At 44.6% G+C, this 19,995-nt stretch overlaps 1 protein-coding gene across 6 annotated transcripts in view; it reads left to right on the forward strand.

The window, feature by feature from the left end:
* Positions 1 to 1,091: 1,091 nt before the first annotated feature.
* The window catches only part of LOC135386341 (probable nuclear hormone receptor HR3), a 109,267-nt gene continuing 90,363 nt past the window's right edge, over positions 1,092 to 19,995 (forward strand). For 2 of the 6 annotated variants that reach the window (XM_064616197.1, XM_064616199.1), the window contains exon 1: positions 1,095 to 1,569. In XM_064616197.1, the coding sequence (XP_064472267.1) occupies positions 1,500 to 1,569 (70 nt within the window). In that variant the 5' untranslated portion in view covers positions 1,095 to 1,499. Of the gene's footprint in view, positions 1,570 to 2,428; positions 2,550 to 19,995 lie in introns of those variants that run through there. The other 4 variants (XM_064616196.1, XM_064616200.1, XM_064616198.1 and 1 more) reach the window with 4 other exon arrangements.

Below are 19,995 nucleotides of genomic sequence, written 5' to 3' on the forward strand. Positions count from 1 at the left end.
GGTCTTTTCGATTCATTGGTCAGCAGTTAGGGCTTAGAATGTAAAAGGTGTTGTTTGTGGAGACGCTCATCCTTACGTCATATTTCTTAAAACGAAAAATTAGTTTTTATTCATATTTTTATTACTGACTTATGTTACAGACACAGAGACGGAGATAGTACACGCCGGAGCGGTAGCACATTGGGCAGCGTGTCTGCCATCTGATCCCTAGCGTTATATAAGCAAATAATATAGCAAATAATAATAAATATTACCCGAACGATTTTATGTTGCCATCGTATAACGGGACTGGATGCATAGATGAGCAGCGCAAATACCGCGCTCTTTGCAAATAAGCGTGTTTTGGAGAACAAAAGATGTAATGGTAACGCGACTGGTGTTTGCTTTACCTCTATGGCATGAAACAAAAAAATTGTTACTTTGAAACATCGTGCTCTAGGACTCCGCCAAAGTCCAGCATCCATTTTTTTTTTTTTTTTACGAATTGGCACGTGTTTACCTTGTGTTCAAATTTTGCAAATAAAATGGGCAACTAACAAACAGAAAAGTTACAGCGAGAAAACGATAGAGATAAGTATAAGATGGCTGTAAAAGATGAGTAGAAAAAAAGAAAAACCCAAGGAAAATATGAAGCAAAATATATCGGGTCATAACAAAGGGAAAACATAATGAATCGTATACGTATATCGAGCTGTGATGTTGGATAAAGCGCATATGTTTCAAGTGTATCAATTTCAGAAAATATCTTTCCACAATGGGTACTGAAGCGTTCCACTGCAAAAGCGTATTCCTGCTTCCAAAAAGTGAGCTATATTATAGAACCGACTTTGACGGCCCTGTTTAAAACGATAACAAGAATCACTATGTTTCTGTGCCGCATAAAGTCGCCGTCAGTACATAATCACGAAATTTAAAAAAAAGAAGAAAAAAAATGCATCACACTCCGTGCCCGCAAAGAAGAATTCCGCGACCACCACCCTCAGCTCACATCCCCAGCTGACTACAACCCACCTTCCCTCCGCTCGCTACAATGAACTCTACCACACACTCTGTGGGCGAGGGAGTGAGGAGTCGCTGTGCTTTCCAACGGACCGGCGCAGTACTGAAGCCGTCGGCCTTTCAGCGCGGTGCTTCCGTATCGCAACGCCGCCGGAAAAACGTCTGGCAAACATTTTCGACATATTTTTTATTACTATTTCGGTGTCACTTCCTGCTTTCTTCCTGTTTTAGAGTCGTTCTAACCGTCGATTTGTGTGTGTGCATCATCGTCGAGTGCAGTGCAGCGTTTTTTTTTGGGATTCACCCTTCGATACATCGACACGACCAAGATGATTCTCCGACTCGTGGGATGTTCTTGTCACGGCGCCCAGTGCACATGAGTTGGGTAACGCAGTGCTTGTGAAAAAGGTGGATTCAAATGCGGTTGAGGCCCAGAGCGGTGGATATTGTTTTGCGGCGTCGCCCTGTGAACCTCTGACCCGTACCTTGTGTGGTTTCCAATGTCTTGGAGTAACAGTTACACCAAAGTAGAGGTGGTTCAACCTCAAACGTCGTCCGGATCTATCAAAGGTACGTATGTTTGCGTTTTTTTCCCCTTCCGGGCTGTGCGTGTGTGTGTGCTGTCCCGTTGGGTTATATAACGCCGGTTCGCGCCCGGCAGTTTCAGGCAACGTGCCAGTTTGCGATATATTGATTTCTCTGTACGGGAGCGGCATGCCGTACTTGTCGAACTAGAGTCACCTTCAACAGTCCTGCAGATTTTTCCTTTTTTAAAGCGTACTTTGGATCGGTGCCTTCCGTATTGGTTGAGTTCCGATGCTTGCAAATGTGTACTGCATTGTTTTGTCGATACGGTTCAACGACTCCGCGTATGAGTCAGAACGAGCATTTTGTTTCTTGCTTTTCCCCCCCACATGTTTCTGGAGCCTATCGCTGAGCCGATTATCTGTGAACAAAAAGTAGACTTATCGAGGAACGTTGGGAGAGGAGGCAGGAGCTAGGGACACTGGTGACTGATGTGACCTCAGCGTCCTTTTTTTTTTTTCACGATGACCCTATGGCTGTAAATGCCATATACGTATTGTCATGATTACAAAAATGCCGGGTTTGGGACATCTCGCCCTTATGACTAGCAGCTGTGCGCTTGAGCTGGTGATCGTCTGCTAACCGCATTGAGCCGCGCTGCTCGAAAACCCGGAAGTCAACTTGTCTCTCGGCAACACATTTGTAGAGCACTCTGCGACATGAAAGCGCATTGACTTTGCACGCTATCCATTCTGTTAATTGATCCTTAACTGCGCAAATATGTGCGTGATGTGTTTGATCCGTGCGAACATAACGGTAAGCATTCCGTTCCGCGCTGCCTCGCCTTTTGCGGCCGCTGCGCTGCACTTCCTGAAGCGAGCGAGCGAGAAAAAAAATCGAGAGGGGCGCCACTATTTCTTTTTTTTTTTTACGTTCACGTTTTTTTATCGCCGTCGCAATGTAGTGGTGTTGTCGGTGACCGCGGTTTTTCGCGTCCAGAACGCTTCGACCCCGGTTCATGTCTGGTGAGTTTTGACGTTTCCAGGGTTAGACATGTTAAAGTTGAAAATCAAGCTCCAAAGACGAGATCCCGTGTGCGGTGGAAGTGCGTTCGATGTGTGCGTGCGGTTGCTCCGGGCTCCCGAGATGTGTTTCTGCTTGCGTTCGCTCCTTATTCGATGCCGAGTATGAACAGTGTAACAGTGGCGATTGATGAGCGTCTGAGGAGCTGTAATACGACGCCTGGCAGTTCCGCATCACGCTGATCTGCTAATGGTCTCTATTACGTGTGGCTGCTATGCATGATTAGGGAGGGGGACACTTTTAAGATTGTCGTAAGGTACATAGCAAGTGCACGGTTAAGTTGCCCGTTTGAGGGAATACTATTACACCGAATATTACGAGGTATGGACCTGTCTCTGCTGATCATAGCGCAAATTGTGAACGTGGTTCTGTCACGCGTGGGATTCGGTGGATTTTTTCGCTGTCGAAATAATAACATGCGCGGAAAGATTTCAGACGGGGCGCACGCATTATTTTACGATATTGGTACGAGTAGAGTTGTAACTGCCCCGTAAATATAAACTCCTGGCACAATATATAGTGCGTGGACGAGGAAGAAATTTCCTGTTTAGTCGCGTTCTTGTCGAGTGTTGCACCTAACATTTTCACGTGGTCTATTTCGCAATTTTTTTAGTGAAAATTACAGGGAGTTCTGCGTCTTCACATATGAACTTGCGTTTCCTAGTTCTAGTCTTTCCGTGCGCTAACGGTCACATGACCTGAGCTTTTTTTTTTTTGTTTTGTTTCGTATTTATCTGCTAAACATATAAGACCTATATTTATAATTTTTGCACAGTAATTGCCCTCTAATGTTGTCTAATCAATCTAGGTCATGCTGGAGAGATTTCATTTTCTTCCAATTTCTCCGAAAAAGAAAATAAAGAAGCGAGAAAGTATTTTTAAGCGGCCACAAATTTCCGGAAATTTTGCATCTCTAGTAAAAGCAAGCAAATAGTCTAAACGAAGCACTAGCATTTTTTCTTTTAAAATCAATCAATCAATCAAGCACTAGTTAAACGACTTCTCTGGTCTTCCAAGTGTGTTATGTAACACGCTGTTCCCACCATGAATTTGAAAAAAAAAAGAAAAAAAAAACGCGTCATATGTTAACATTCCGTGCAGGCAGGTGAAAACTTTTCCTCGGAAGTCCATACGAGCGATTCGACCTTCGTCCAACAGCTCGTTTGGCGTAGCTGGAGCGGAAGTTATTTAATTTAGAGACTGACACTGGACTTGTAACTGTTATTGTAAGGAAATTCGAGGCGCTCGAAAATGCACTTCGCTTCCAGGAAGCCAATAAACATTTTTTTTTTCGTTATTATTTAACGGTTGCGTGCGTGCGTGCGAATAGCAAGTTTTTGACACGTAATTTTCGTGAATTGCGAATTGCGGAGCTTGTATTATACCCCCGTGTGTATACTTGTTTGCTGGCGATTGCGTAACAATGTAAGTAATGTTTTCTTGGAGGGTGGGGACAGTTTAATGGTCGCACGCACAGTGCGACATAGTTGCAGTCTTTTTACGCTGTGACGAACAGCGTTTTCGGGCTTAAGCTGTGCGCGCGTTTGAAGTGTCTCATTTAGTGCCGAACTTTTCCAAGCATATCTCAATTGGAGCTATGCATGTACAGTGAACCCTCGTTAATATGACCCCCGATAATCTGACATACGCGCTTTACGACCATACTCCTGGGGAACAATGCAGTGAAACCTCTGCAAATCCCCCCCGTTAATATGACAATTCAGCCTTATGACCAAAATTTTCGGCAACGACCATGGTCATAATAACGAGGGTTCACTGTATGTATCTCCCGGTGGCAATGAATAACCGTTCATAATAACAAGACGAAACGTGAGGAACGATATAATATCCAAGTGCAGAACAGCAGCTGTACGCAGGGATGTGCAATAGTTAAACTACTGCATGGTAGTTTAAACGTAGATAGAAACTACTTGGAAAATGGTAGTTTTAATTACTAGTTAATCTTATTTTTTTGTAGCTAACTATACAGTGGTTAGGTTACAGCGGGCTACAACTACTTCGCATTTTTTAAAAGAATTTTCGACTGGGAGTCTGGACATGTTGCTACAGGACATTGGTCCAGTTAGACTCGGAAATGGAGACATTCATTGTCAAGTTTGCGCACAGAAATGCTACGCCACGTAAGCAAAATGTACGTCTTTTGTGTTAATCAGGGCACATATAAGGATCGACACACACAGCACATTCAAAAAGCTTACGCCCCCTCAGTCTTCAGATTGGTGGATCATGACTTTATCGTTGCATGACGTATCACCACGTCAGTATTGTATATGGAGGGAGGCGCGCTGTGCTGTGATTGGTGCCACTGAGGGAGTTCACTGTTTTATGGCTCCCCACCCAAGCAGCACAACGTCTTGGACGAATCTTGGAACAATATTGGCAATGCCGGCCCGATATTGGGCCGCCCAGGCGTAGAAATAGCACGTGAGTACGTGCCCAAGCAGCACAACATCGTGGACCAATATTGGACCGATATTGGCAATATTGGTTCAATCTTGGTCCAATATCGGGCCGGCATTGGGCCACGATGTTGTGCTGCTTGGGCACGTACTCACGTGCGATTTCTACGCCTAGGCGGTCATAGATATAACGACGCGCACAAAATAGCAGATAGTTAAAAATGTAGTTAAACAACTACATCGCAGTAGTTGCAAAGTAGTTTTAACTAGTGCGGCTGTGATGTAGTTACACTAGTAGTTACAACACAGATCTGGTTGCACGAAAGAGTTTCCATTTGCAACTAGACCGGTAAAACGATGTATACCTAACACGATATCGATTACGTTGTGTTTTTTTTTATCTTTCGATCACTGCTCAGGTACGTATATAAACGCGCACGCGCAGTAGTCGTGATGTAGTATTGACCGCTCGCAGTAATAGTACAACGTACTTTGACATCTGAGAAGCATGCACTGTTCCGTGGGATGTAAAATCGATCAAATGGCTTTGTATGTACTGCTGTTTAGGTTTGCTTCAATTGGCATTCACTGCTTGCGCTTTGTTTCGTTTATGTAATGTTTATCATTTTTGTTTATATTTACTTTTTGCGTGCATATTATCCCAGACTACGAGTATCGGAGTAGCCAGTCCTGAGGTACATATGGGCTGACATCTCCACGTTTTCCTAATCAGATCGAAAAAATCTTTGCGTATGTGTCTGGTTTCTAGACGGTTCTATGCGAGCCTCTTTGCTTCGAATGACTTCCAGTGCTTGTGACGTGAGCGAATGTGTCAACAACTTTTTTTTTTTCCTTTCTTCTTTTGAACGTGAGCTATACTTGGCCCGCTTCTTGGATGCGATAGAAACGTTATACTTATTAACGTTACTTTGACGAGTACAGGTGTATGCAATTAGCACTCACTAGCAGTGTGCGATTTTGAAACTCTAGTTTCGGCACTAAATTGCGGCGAAGAGGCTGAAACAAAGTTCAAGATGACTGGCGTTTTTTTTTTCTTCATAAAAACGTTCATACATCTCTTGTAGGTCCATATTGTAGGTGTCGGTGTACAGTGTCATGGTGATGCTTAGCGTCTTGGGCAAATTTCACGACAACAGTGACAGAGTACAATCGCCTCATTCTAAACAGGGTTGGGCCTGGGGTGTCTCCTGTTTCATGTAAACCTCTTGCAGAGGTATATATATACGTATGACTGTGCAGATGTTTTCCGTATATTTGAGCGCACGTTTCTTCATACCCCGTTACTGCTGAAAATCATTTGGCACAAACCTCTTCTCAAGCAGCACAACATCTAGGGCCAATATTGGACCAACATTGGCAATGTCGGCCCAATATAGGACCAAGATTGGACCAATATCGGGCCAGTATTGCCGATATTGGTCCAATATTGGGCCAAGATGTTGTGCTGCTTGGGTTTCTGCGGTAGCTTCGCGGAGCCTTTTCCCACGCATGTATATATACATGGGAAGTAAAAGAACGGAATTAAATTGAGGCTGTCGTGTAGACAATCTTTTCGGAGCATGCACTTTTCGTTGTCATAGTAACGGGCCCGCATACACGTTCGAGTACTGCAAGAAAATAAACCCCTCTGGAAGATCACCCGGGGTGACGCGCAAAAGTAATCCACCATCACCGTAAGACTGTCGCTGCGATAGATGCTGGTACGAAAAACTTGTTACCTCGTTAATCAGTCGATTGTGGAATTTGACAATTACTACGAGGCCGGCATTTTCTTTGGCGTTCTGTACGGGTGAACGGACATGTTGGTGGACGTCATTTTGAGGCGTCACCGTTATGCTTCATTTGTATAGTATATATTCCGTGTGCCTTATGCCGATGGATTGTGTTTTGTTCTTGCCTTAGGAAGTGGGTGAATTATAGATTATATCTTAAGGCGGGAATGAGGTGGGGCTATATGTCATATAATCTGTCTGCCGTTTCTCTCGTTTATGAAGATTGTTTGGAGCTATGGAGAATTTTCACGCATTATATAAAATATTACGCGCAAAGCTTCTCGTTAATAACGTGATCGTTTTCTGATATTCTTTTATCGTTAGCACGCACCAAAAAGTTGGGTATTTCTTTCCATGTTGTCAATATCTTCATAGCTTTGTATTACCGCGAATAATAATATCCGTCGCTGTACTCCGTCTGTGCGTGTGCTCCCAAAGACGAAGAATGTGCTTCCCCATTTCCCCCGATGTCTCGCTTTTATTCGAGAACAATTCTTCTGCCCCACTAAGGAACAAAAAAGAGGGACCCGTGAGCAGATACTGTCACAAAACGTACGTACGGAGCAATCGATCTGGAACAAAGTTCCGGGCATAACTTGGGAACCCCATTTTGTAATAAGTCACAAGACATAATGTACTGAAGGTCCAGTTGCAATAGGGTTGGACAGTGTGTGTCTTATCAAAGTTGTTTAAGTTTCACGAGTCTGTTCAAGGCCTTCCTTCCACCTATACCCGTCCACCCCTATTGCACTCGACTTTCAGTACATTGTGCCGTTTGGGGTAAGGGTCATAACCACGTTCTCACGTGCATGTGACGCAGATTACGGGTCAACTCCTATATAGTGATGTGACCACGTGCTTCGTTCGTTCACCTCTCAGTCCGTTCTTTCACGGGAGCACAAAACCACAAAACAGAATCATCCCCCCGCCACCTGTTCTCGGGGATGGTGGACGACGACCTTGCGAAGGTCGATTCTACTCCGCTGATCCCTTCCCGCGTGCTCTCCTTTTTTTTCCCCTCCTATTAACCCCCGCTTTGGGGATATCTCTCTCTCGACAAGAGGCTCCGCAGAGGTTGCCCTGCAATGTATTGCTAGCGGAATTCGGCACGTGCGGCAAGCAGTACTGATGCGTGGTTGCGCTTTTGAGATTATCTTATATCGTGCCCCGGCGTTTCGGCGCATAGCCGGCGAAGACCGATTTAATTCCTCTCGAATTGTATCCAAAGTTTCAAGTGCGTGAAGCGGCGTGAATTGTTGAAATAAGAGAGAAACTGATGTTCTGAGGCTGGAACAACATAGAATCCAAAGTTTCAAGTGCGTGAAGCGGCGTGAATTGTTGAAATAAGAGAGAAACTGATGTTCTGAGGCTGGAACAACATAGAAGGAACAGATACAAACAAAGCCTCAAATTGCCTAAGAAATCAACGATGAAAGATGAAAGTCACTGAACAGGTTAGCCAGCTGTATAGGGATCGAACCCACATCTTCTGGATTACCGGATTACTGGATTGGTAGAGCCCTGGACCGGTAATCCAGAAGATGTGGGTTCGATCCCTACAGCTGGCTAACCTTTTCAGTGACTTTCATCTTTCATTGTTGAAATAAGCCGAGCGCCCGGATGAATTTGCTACATCGCGAACAGCGCTTTTTCTACGACGAATGTGAAGACTTCGAATGATTCTGAGCTAACCAGTGTTTCTTTGTTAACTTTGTTATTCCATGCCGTGTTCGTAACCTTTCAAAAGAATTCCAACGCAGAGAGCACAATGACCGGTGGTATTGAATGCCCTGTCATGTTCCGGAACGAGAAAGTACTCGACACATAAAACGCAAAAATAAGTATACTACCACACAATTGGAACAATCTCTGGAGTATGTTCAGTATTGGGAGGTAACAAATGCTACGGGTCAACCGCACCACTCCCTCGGGGGATAGAAGCCACGCGCTAAACCCTAGCCTGGGGAACAACAACAGTTTGGAAAGCAGTTATAATCTCTTAGGAGGAACTCTCGGGTGATTCACGCGGGGGATTTAACCGAAAAGTCCAGTGACCTGGATTCAGGCCACCGTGTTCATCGGTCAGCGGAAGGCAGCGCCGGCGGAAACCGGTTTCATGCTGCCAACGGAGTTTGTCAGCTTTTCTTCCTTTCTTTCTCTTTTTATTTTTTTATTTTTTTTAGGTAGAAGAACCATCCTAGGTGAATGGAATGTCAATCACTTAAGAGAGATGGCAACATAAATTTGAACAAAGATTAGCACAAATCGTGTCACAGAAAGAGAAAAAGAAAGGCAAAGAAGTACGTTATATAAACGACGCGAGGAAACTTGAAAAAGCAGGGGGGAAAAGATGTTCCTCTTCTTTTTTTTTACTCTTTATTATAGAGCATACAGCAGTGAGGGAATGCAGCGGAAGTATTCGGTCAAATTTAAAAAAAAAACTGCTTTGACTTAAAAATGGCGAACTTTCTGTGGTTTGAGGACTTGCACCGGAGTACATTCTGACAAGTCACTTTGATGGTTCACTGTTACGATTTTATCTCTATGGGCAGTCAGAAAGGGCGTGTCATTTGTATTTTGGGTTTCAAAGCTGGATGTCACTCGTTTATTACTCACATCAAACAGGCACAAAAAAACAAACAAAAAAAAACATTAAGTAGTCTGGGTCGGGTTCAACCCGATTTGTTTCCACGTATGTGAAGTGTAACATGTGTATCCTGCTGTAATCCACATTGTTCACCAAAGTATGTTTTATATACTCTCGTTCGATACTACCCGAACGCTCCATTCTAACCCGAAATTACAGATAAAACATCGATTTCGACTTCCCGAATATATGAAAGGCGACTAATCAGAGAAAAAGAAAACATGCATCCAGTTTTATGCGAATGAATCCCAAAGACCCCGTTCCTTACGAGGTAACCCCCCCCCCCCTTCGTTTCCTTTTTGTCTCTTTTTCCCCCCTCCCTTTATTAGATTGAAAGAGAGGTTATCCCCAGCGAGATGGCTAGCTACTCCAATCTCATCAATCCATCAACCTCGGTGTGTGGGGAGCTGTCCGTATCTTAGGATGACACTGCCGCTCCATTGAGCCGCATAGCTCCCGTCGGGCCGGAGTACACCTACTTCCGGGTTAGAGGGAAAGGGAATGCGAGCGCTGCGGGGCAAGAAAAAAAAAAAAAAGGACGACGAGGACATAGTGGGCGCTCATGGTGGTGGAGATGCCATTCCAATTCAGCTATCTGTCACGATTTCGTTGTGTATCGCTCCCTATTAGACTTCACAGCGGGGCGTACGCCCCCCCCCCCCCCTTTTGTGGCCAATTTGGACAATGTCAGTTACCAACAAATGCAGAGCGTTTTATGCTGCGAAGGCGTGTTTTTAGGGTGTGGAATCGAACGTTTTATTGACAATTTATTCGGAATAAGTTAAACGCGGGTGATCGTTTTGCGAAGGTAAAGGACTGGGTTGGATCAGTCACCTCTGTAGGCACAGAAATCTTCAGCGCAAGCTGGAAGATGAACGACGTTATATCTGAAGCAGCTGTGAAGCTTCGCTGTAGACGAATGATATCCTTGCAGGATCTCAGCACCGTCTTTCAAAATAGTGCAAAATAGTTGTAGAGAGTGTTATAATAATAATAATAATAATAATAATAATAATAATACCTTTATTAATGTGCCCAAGAACAGCTGAAGCCTTGGTGTTGTCGGTTCCTCATTATAGCAGAGTTGTAATATGTATAGACCAAAATGGCAGAATGGGCCTGTTGGTACATGACTGATGTGCTCCACTTCACTAGTTCATTCATTCAATATGCATAGAGTTGTGCAATATAAGCTTTCGTCCGTGTCGTACCTTGTGTGGGTATAATATTTTCGTAATATGGGCTCGTTAAAGTTGCACAGTCATCAGAAATATTAAAATCTCAATTTAAAAAAAATGACTACACACACAGCACTGTGCTGTGCTATCGTCCTTTTTCCTACCTTTGCACTGGGTTTTGTCCCCCCGTATTTTTAACGATTTTAATAAACACCACCCAAATTGTAACGCTTTCCATCAAAAATACAGTCTTCTGTTTTTCAGTATTGATGTCAATATTTTAGAGGTAGACCAGGGTAAAGTTAAGTAATTGCCTGGTATAGCACTGTAATAGCGTTGGAAAGGGTTAAAGTTGGAAAGATTTTGTTCATTACGAACTTCCTGTATACGAATAAAAAAAAAAAAGATACGTGCTACACACAGTGCCCTTATGCTAAAACAGCTTGGTACCACATTCAGTTATTGAGTAATGGCTGGGCTTTTTCTATGTGATTATCAGATTGATATTTGTCAATAGGGCAGTGGTGGTACCAGTGAATACGCTCATATTGAATCGTTAAAGGGAGACTTCGGAAGGATTCGAAAAAAAAAATTAGGTGAGCATGATACCGAACACGTGCCACTCCCTCGATACCGAATACGACATTCGCATTCATTTCGTACGAGTAACTAATTGGTAAATGATGACAATACCAAACCGAAACCAAAATGCAAAGCGCGCAGCGGTTCGCACAGAGGAAGATACTGTGACGTCACCCGGCATTGTCGTCTGCTACGAAGCTTGCATTCTTCCATGCAGGATGACGTCGGCAGTGTTGCTTTCAGCGCCCTCTTGCTTCACAGAGGCGAAGCGCGCACTTCGTAATAATTCGTTCGAATAAAATCTGAGCACTTTGGGAACGCGATATTTCGTACGTATGTTCCTGACACCGCAAGGGTTACTGCATTGTCGTCTGCTACAAAGCTTGCATTCTTCCATGCAGGATGACGTCGGCAGTGTTGTTTTCAGCGCCCTCTTGCTTCACAGTGGCGAAGCGCTCACTTCGTAATAATTCGTTCGAATAAAATCTGCGCACTTTGGGAACGCGATATTTCGTATGTATGTTCCTGACACCGCAAGGGTTACTGCTACGTCACAATCGTTGTGGTGATTTTGCTGCGGAGTCCCCCTTTAAAGAGAAATACGTTACCAAGAGCAATAAAAATCCATTCCAACCACTGTGCAAATCCTGTAAAAATCCGCCTTATCAAAACGAATAACAGAAAATCTTAATTTTTTTCCCCCTCGTTGTCGAGGGAGTGAACATTTTCCCGCAAGAAGTAGTGCAGGTGCAATTTGCTATCGTATCCTCGTTTCTGAAATTTTACAAAACTAATAATGTGTTTCACCTAACAGGGGGATAGCAAGCGTCGTAATCGTGGTAATCTTTGACCCCCCCCCCCCCCTCCACACTGTAACTAAACCTCGTGGTAGGTCAACAGATGGGTTTTCAACTATAAGGATCATTAAAGAGAGAGACACACACACCGGGAATAGAAAGCGATCTTCTTTTCCCGAATTGAAGAATTTTCTGCTCCGGCATCATTAGAGGGGGACGGTCATGCTCACACCGGAAATGTGGAGGAATACCGGAAGAGAGCGCTTCCTTCAACTGTCAGGTGCGCCTAGGAAAGCATTCCTCAACAGTCTTAGAATTCGTCGTATTTCTTGTTTTTTTCTTTTTTTTTCTGTTTCAATGTCTTTATTTCTATCGCTTTCGTCTGTTTAGATCTTCAAATACCTTTACGTTGCGGTACGTTTCTTCATTTCGGACGTTTCGGACTTTACGTTTCTACTTCTTCTTTTCGGAGCTCCTAAATAGGTATTCCATATGTGGGAACATTATATAATCGGACATGGTAAAAAGGAGGTTTGTACATTTTTTTGTTAACCAGTGATTTGTCCTAGTGTTACCATCTACCATAGTATTCTAATTTGCATTATAATCCCAAGCAGCACAACATCTTGGGCCAATATTGGACCAATATTGTCAATGTCGGCCCAATATAGGACCAAGATTGGACCAATATCGGGCCACTATTGCTGGTATTGGTCCAATATTGGGCCGGTATTGCCGATATTGGTCCAATATTGGGCCAAGGTGTTGTGCTGCTTCTGATCTTTGTAGCGTAACTTCGTTAAGTGACATTCCAGCTATCGTTTTAGACATTCGTTAAACTTTTTCTCACTGTTTGTTTCCGTTGTCAGAAATGCTGGTTCCGAACCGTGGGCAGCGGAGCCTCGTCAAGTTGCCAGGTGGCAGCTTTTTATTGCCCCTTTGCCCAACCATGTATATATGGTAAATTGAATCAATTGAATTTATTTGAATTTTCTTTTTAGTCCGTGTTAGCGCCCGCGAAGCAGCTGTGGCTATACGAACAGCGTGCGGCCGTGGGTTAGTGTGCGTCTAGGGCCGACTTCGCTGCTAGTGACTTGTAGGTGGTGTGGGTTCGTATCTCTGTCACCCACTCGTTCCCCTGTCCGTATGTCCATTTGTCGTATTTGTTGAAAACGGGGGGCGTACGCCATTTCTGTGACACTTATGCTGTTCATAATTGTCACAGAAAAGGCGTACGCCCCCTGTTTTCAACAAATCAGGGCAGATAACGATATCATTGGAGATAATGGTTGGCTAGGAGCGTGCCATGCGGTGAAGTTCATTTTTAAGAGTGATGCAGAGAGGGAATTTAAAAAAGTGCGGTCTTTTAACCCGTCCGGCCCGCGCGCGTGGGAGGAGCGCGCGCGCGCGTCCTTGAAGGCGGAAGCGTCTTGGTCGGAAGCGATCTGGAACGGGTGACCGACGCCGTTGCCGTTGTGAACGGATCGTTGCCAGCGCTCGCGCTTCCGGCCCCCTCACTCAGATGGGGCCGACAGGTGCTCTCGTGTGGAGTACACTACCCAGAGCACAGGGGTGACACAAGTCCGCCATTGTTGTAACTACCCTCAAGCGGGTGCTTTTGGCAAAACTGCCATCTTGTCCTGGTCGCACGTCATAAAAAACGTCATTTTCAGGTCATGTGACTTTGTTTACATGTCGTTTTGCCGCTTACCGACATATTTTCGCCGTCATAACACGAAGAGATTACCGTATTTTGCCAGCGTAAACTATGCGGTGCTTCTTCCGCAACATGGTAGCCCATTTCTCCTTAGTTTAAGTACATGGCATCGGCTCGGTAAGTCTTAACGAGCGGTCGTCATCACACCTTTGGAAGTCAACAATACGAGGCTTTGTGTGCAAAACTGCGCGTTTTACTGCGAGATTATCGGATAAAAATAGTTCCCGTGATCGAAAAACATCCAAAACGTCGTCCAGAAACAACAACCGCATTGTTTACAAACGGTTTGGCCGCCGATCACGGGCGCCGCCATCTTTAAGGTCACGTGCGCCTTGACGTTTGCTGTGACGTGCGACCAGGACCTGTCCAGGATGCATTGCGTTCGCCCAGCACGCTTTCGTCTACGGAGGAATACATTGGATGCCACCCCTGTGACCCAGAGCTTCAATGTACGAGGGGCAGACTTGTGCGTAACACGTTACTAGTAATTGCGTTACTTCGAATCAATTACTTTCTTGCGTAATTTTTCGAGTAATCATTTACTTTTTTGAGTAATCGATTACTTACTTTTCCGGCAGAGATTAAGTTATCTTTCGGATGTGCTGCCCCAAGTCATGCCCCTCGTGCCGTCAGCCTTGTGCCTTTGTTGGGTCGTTTACCTGGAGTCACTAAATACTATAGTTCTTCAACTATTACTACTACTACTACTATTTACTTCTACTATTCTATTACTTCTACTATTACTACTACTACTACTATTTACTTCTACTATTCTATTACTTCTACTATTACTACTACTACTTCTACTATAGCAAGCCTAGGTCCTTGTAATAACGTTCCGGAATTTCAGGGTGTCTCTCTCCCTAATCTCTTCCTACACCAGTATGCTGGTACATGAATTTTTGGGGGGTTTAGTGAGTCATGGGGGGAAGTTCCACCCAATGTTCTTCCACCAACGGGTCCACGTCTTCCCGGGCGGTAAATACAGTAGACGTACCTGTGCTACGCGTTTTTATTTTCCGAATTTTATCAGCTGTTCGGTTGTTCATACTTTTTTTCTTCTTCTTCTTTTACTGAGGCACGCGAAGATGGGTATAATTTGCGTGAATGCAGAGTAACGACCGGAGTAACGCGTTACTTTGCTACTCGTTACTCAATTAACTTTGGAGTCGAGTAATTGGTAACGGTAATCAATTACTTTTTTTCGAGTAACGGGCACCGGTCTGAATTCTAGGGGGTGCTTTATTGGAGAGCTTGACATTTCAGAACAGTAATGAAAGATGGCCAACACGGAGGGTAGGTAGCGTTCACGGCAGATGTTTTGGGTGTCGTAGGTGGCGCTGTTGTTCTCGTAAGCTTCTTGATCACAGCTGTCTCGCGGCGTAATGTCCCGAATTATTATTATTATGATAAGTTTCGATACGCATCGGGACTGGTTCTTTCTTTGTTGTTATTATCGTCATTAGGCGTTAAATTTAGTTTTCTAGGTCTCAGTATTCACTGTCTTCACTCGTCACCCCTCTAGAGGGCGCCAGCTTCGAAAAGCCGCCATGATGTCGGTCTGGCGAAGTTTGGTTTCGGTTTTCGTTCGATGCTAGCGGTATTCTGAGGGCTAATAACGTCGAAAATATGAATATTTCGGCAGTATTCACACGGTACAGTAACACCAAAAAAGAACGGGTGAATTCATCGTTGAAGATGAAGGTGAGGCCCCTCGGGTACCGTAATATTCCAAATTCTACACTCTAAGAAAAAAAGGAGTAAAACGGGGAGTAATTGCAGCTTCTACTCCCCTAGTCTGCAATTACTCCCCATTTTAGTCCCCTAACCCGACATTTAGTCCCGACGTTTACTCCCCAGGACTGAAAATAGTCACTAAACTTCGCGAATGGTCTCCCGAATGCAAAAGTCTACGTAAATATGTGCGCTTGGTCAGTTTGAACGACATAGGGCTGTATAACTCACACAACGTAGCAATTTTCCAGCCACACAGAGTAAGAAACAGTTAGCGCATCTTTCTTCGCAAATTGTGCCCTAGTATGGGGCAAGATTTTATATCATTCGATATATCACGGTTGACGGTTCAAAGTATCTTCATGCATGCGGACCAATTATGTACCTGGGACTCTTACAACAGCGCGTGAAATGCGGTCTTCACTCTGTGACATTCATTTACTCCCGTGCATTTACTCCCGAAAGGGACTATTTTTTGTGGCAAGGCAATTACTCCACAAAAGGAGTAAAAGTACTCCTTTTTTTTGCTTAGAGTGTAGAGCGAAAATTCTTTCTGTCTTTGTCTTTGTTGCTCAACCTCATGAGCTTCCGGGACCTGCCGTATGTGAGCGTGTGGCGACCCTGTAAGGAAGTCTTCTCGCATCGCATCCACGTAGGAACGAACGGCTGTGCAAAGAGGTAACATTTGCTCGGCGACGGGAAGAGAGCTGCTTGGAGTGTGGATATCATTTATCTGTTCCATTATTTATTTATTTATTTATTTGAAAGATACTGCCGGCCATCTCTTGATGGCCATGGCAGAGGAGGTGAGTACACTCCATACACCACATACAACATACAGCTATACACAGTGCAAAATGTCAAGTGTTAAACATCTGAAGTCAAGAAAGAAAGTTAGTCTACAAGACCTTGTAAAAACCGGGTTGGTGATGAAATTTGTGTAACACAAGAGGGCAATTTGTTCCATTCTCGTACAGTGCGAGGAAAAAAAGAAAATTTAAACACATCTTTATTGCAACGAAACTCACGGATTAATTTACTATGTTTCAGTCTTGTGGATCGGCTCGAATTGTAAGTTAAGTAATCGCAGAACTTGAGCCCATTGGTACCGCTGACCATATCGTGCAAAAACTTGAGACGCCGAATTTTCCTTCGTTGAGCCAAGGTTGGCAAACCAGATTTAGCATAGAGTGAAGTCGAAGATGTGTGCTGACCATATGCATTATATATAAATCGAAGGGCGAGGGAGGGAGGTTTGAGCAGTTTGTGTCTGTATACCTTTGACCCGGGCAAATGTTACTCGCTGCTAACTTGGAGAACACAGGTTCTCAACCGGTGGGCAGTGACTCTGGGAACGCTTCGACGTATGTCATGATGGCTCCAGGATGCGTAAGGTACGGGAAGGGCCATCTAGCGGTACACTGTAAACTGAAAAACACCCTTATGGGTGTAAATGGCTTGTCCTATAGCTCACACCACATTTTACACCGTATGGTCTTGGAACACCCTTTTTAGAGGGTGTATTCTGTGTAAAATACCCTTTGAAAGGATGCTTTTCCTTGAAAATGCCGTGTTTTGCATCCTTTATACACCATTTTGGAGGGTGTTTAACAATCTTACACCCCCATAAAGGGGTACTTAAGGGGTGCAAAAGAAGGCATTTTCAAGGAAAAGCACCCTTTCAAAGGGTGTTTTACACAGAATACACCCTCTAAAAAGGGTGTTCCAGACCATACGGCGTAAAAAGTGGTGTGAGTTATAGGACAAGCCACTTACACCCATAAGGGTGTTTTTCAGTTTACAGTGTGGGGTCACTCCGGAGTTGGAATGGTTCCGGAATGATTCCGGATTTAGCAGAGCTCGGAATGGAGTTGGAATGGAATGGCGGAAACTGTCCTATAGGAATGGGAATGCGAATGGTCTGGGTGCGCCGGTGGCAGTTTTTCGTTTCAGCGTGCTGGTTTCTGCCCTCGCACCCTTTGCACCGCACCTGCACACGGTCAAGAGTGATTGATTGATTGATTGATTGATTATTTAAAAGAGTGAAATAATCTGGTCTTTGTGCTTTTTCCGTGCTTGGTAATGTCAATCTCCTCCATAGCACTGCTGGACTTGCCAGTAGGGTTACGGGTCCTTTTTCTTTTATTGAGGGAATTAACCGGATGGAATTGGGTTGCCAAGCCCATTCCAGGAGTGCGAATTGACCGTACCTTTCAATTCCGAGGAATTGAAAGGAACGGGATTATCGCAAATCTCCATTCCTCGCAGTGGAATTGGAACGGAATGGGAGGTCTGAAGATTCACCATCGTTCGGGAAAAACCAATGTTGTCGCTGATGCTCTATCACGCATCCCACAACCTTTGGTTGCGTCACTAATTCTCACTGCCGAGAATTCTCATCTCTCCAATCACCAACAGTCAGATCCGTCGTTATTAGAGATTTTTGAAGTCCTCAAAAATCCTAATATTTCTTCTCGCAAAGCTGAGAACATGCGGAATACATTCATGTTGTCAAATGGCATACTCTGCCACAAAACCACTCAACAAAACGGACTGACAAAAACAAGGATTGTCATACCAGAATCTCTTAGGAAAGAGATATTGCTTAAGTTTCACGATAAACGTGGTCACATGGACAAATTCAAGACCAAAAGCAGTATTCTGAGTAAATACTGGTGGTCGTCCATTAATAAGGACGTCAAAGAGTACGTCCAGACCCTGCAACCCTGCTCGCAAAAAAAAAAAAAAAGTAACTCGCCGTCGCCCAGAGTCGCAACATATGTGTAATGTTCCCTCTTATCTGGTCGTCGCACAAGTATATTGTGGTGCAGTATAAGAGGCACACTTGATGTTGCCAGACGAAGTAGAGTTCTTGCGCCGCTGGTCTACCCGTTATATTTCTCTGAGGGGAACTGTCTACTGCACTGTCTAAGGTCGTGCACGTCTACTGGTTTTCCTATAGGCTTATCCGATTGCGTGTGTCTTAAGGTAGTTATGTCTACCTGGTAGTATCTTACCCGAGTAATAAACAACATACTGACCAGAAACTACACTCTTAAAAATGAACTTCACCGCATAGCACGCTCCTAGCCAACCATCATCTCGAATGATAACGTTATCTGCCCTGATTTGTTGAAAACGGGAGGCGTACGCCTTTTTTGTGACAATTATGAACAGCATAAGTGTCACAAAAAGGCGTACGCCTCCCGTTTTCAACAAATCAGGACAGGCAACGATATCATTCGAGATGATGGTTGGCTAGGAGCGTGCTATGCGGCGAAGTTCATTTTTAAGAGTGTAGGAAGAAGCGAGGGTGAATACTTCCAATTTGTATGCGTGTGTAACGCGTTCGTGAAGTTAATATATGGGGGATAACGCTTTTTGATGAGCGGCATATGGGGTGCACGGTGCAAAAAAAAAAAAAAAGGGTTGAGAGCTGGTGACGCAAAATAGCGGCATTTAAAACGTTACTCCGCGTGGTACTTTGAATTCGGAGCGCCGTCCATCACCGTGGCATTGTTTACACTGACGGCAAACGCTTTCGTCACTGCATTGGAAGGCAGACCTAAACGTGGGGTATTGTGTCTTGTGTAACGAGTGTAACCTTGTGAGACGGCATTCATTTGGCGGCTTCCTGTCTCTCCGACAGCCTGGTCATTTTCTTTTGCCACAAGGTCGGACGTTGATATAGTAGCACCGAACTCGGGGGCGGGACTGGTCTCGCTAAAGACCTCTTTTTTCGCGTTTTTTTGCGCTCTCGGGCACCGTCAACCGTTAAGCGCGGGCGCGGAAGCAGCTTTGCACGTGCCGAGTGTTTCGGGAACTTAATTGAACGGACTCAACTTTTTTTGTTTCCGTTCCCTCAGTTTCCGGTTTTCCTGGATGCAGCGTGGGCGTGAACATTAGGGACACAGGCATCCAGTGTATTGCTCCGTAGACGAAAGCGTGCTGGGCGAACGCAATGCGTCCCTGGACAGGTGCTGGTTGCACGTCACAGCAAACGTCACGGCGCACGTGACCTTAAAGATGGCGTCGCCCGTGATCGGCGGCCACACCGTTTGTAAACAATGTGGTTGTTGTTTCTGCGCGACGTTTTGGATGTCTTTCGATCACGGTAACTATTTTTATCCGATAATCTCGCATTAAAACGAGCAGTTTTGCATATAAGGCCTCGTACTGTTGACGACTCCCGAAGATGTGATGACGACCGCGCGTTAAGACTCACTGAGCCGATGCGATGACACTTAAACTAAGGAGAAATGGGCTGCCATGTTGCGGAAGAAGCACCGCATAGTTTACACTGGCAAAATGCGTTCATCTCTTGGCTTTACGACGACGGAGCTATGTCGGTAAGCGGCAAACCGACACGTAAACAAAGTCACATGACCTCAAAATGACGTTTTCTATGACGTGCGTCGAGGACAGGATGGCAGTTTTGTTAAAAGCGACCTCTTGAGGGTATAGTTACAACAATGGCGGGTTTGTATCACTCCTGTGATTAAGGAGCCCAATAGGGGGCT

Source organism: Ornithodoros turicata, chromosome 2 (genome assembly GCF_037126465.1).
Source record: "Ornithodoros turicata isolate Travis chromosome 2, ASM3712646v1, whole genome shotgun sequence".
Classification (NCBI taxonomy): domain Eukaryota; kingdom Metazoa; phylum Arthropoda; class Arachnida; order Ixodida; family Argasidae; genus Ornithodoros; species Ornithodoros turicata.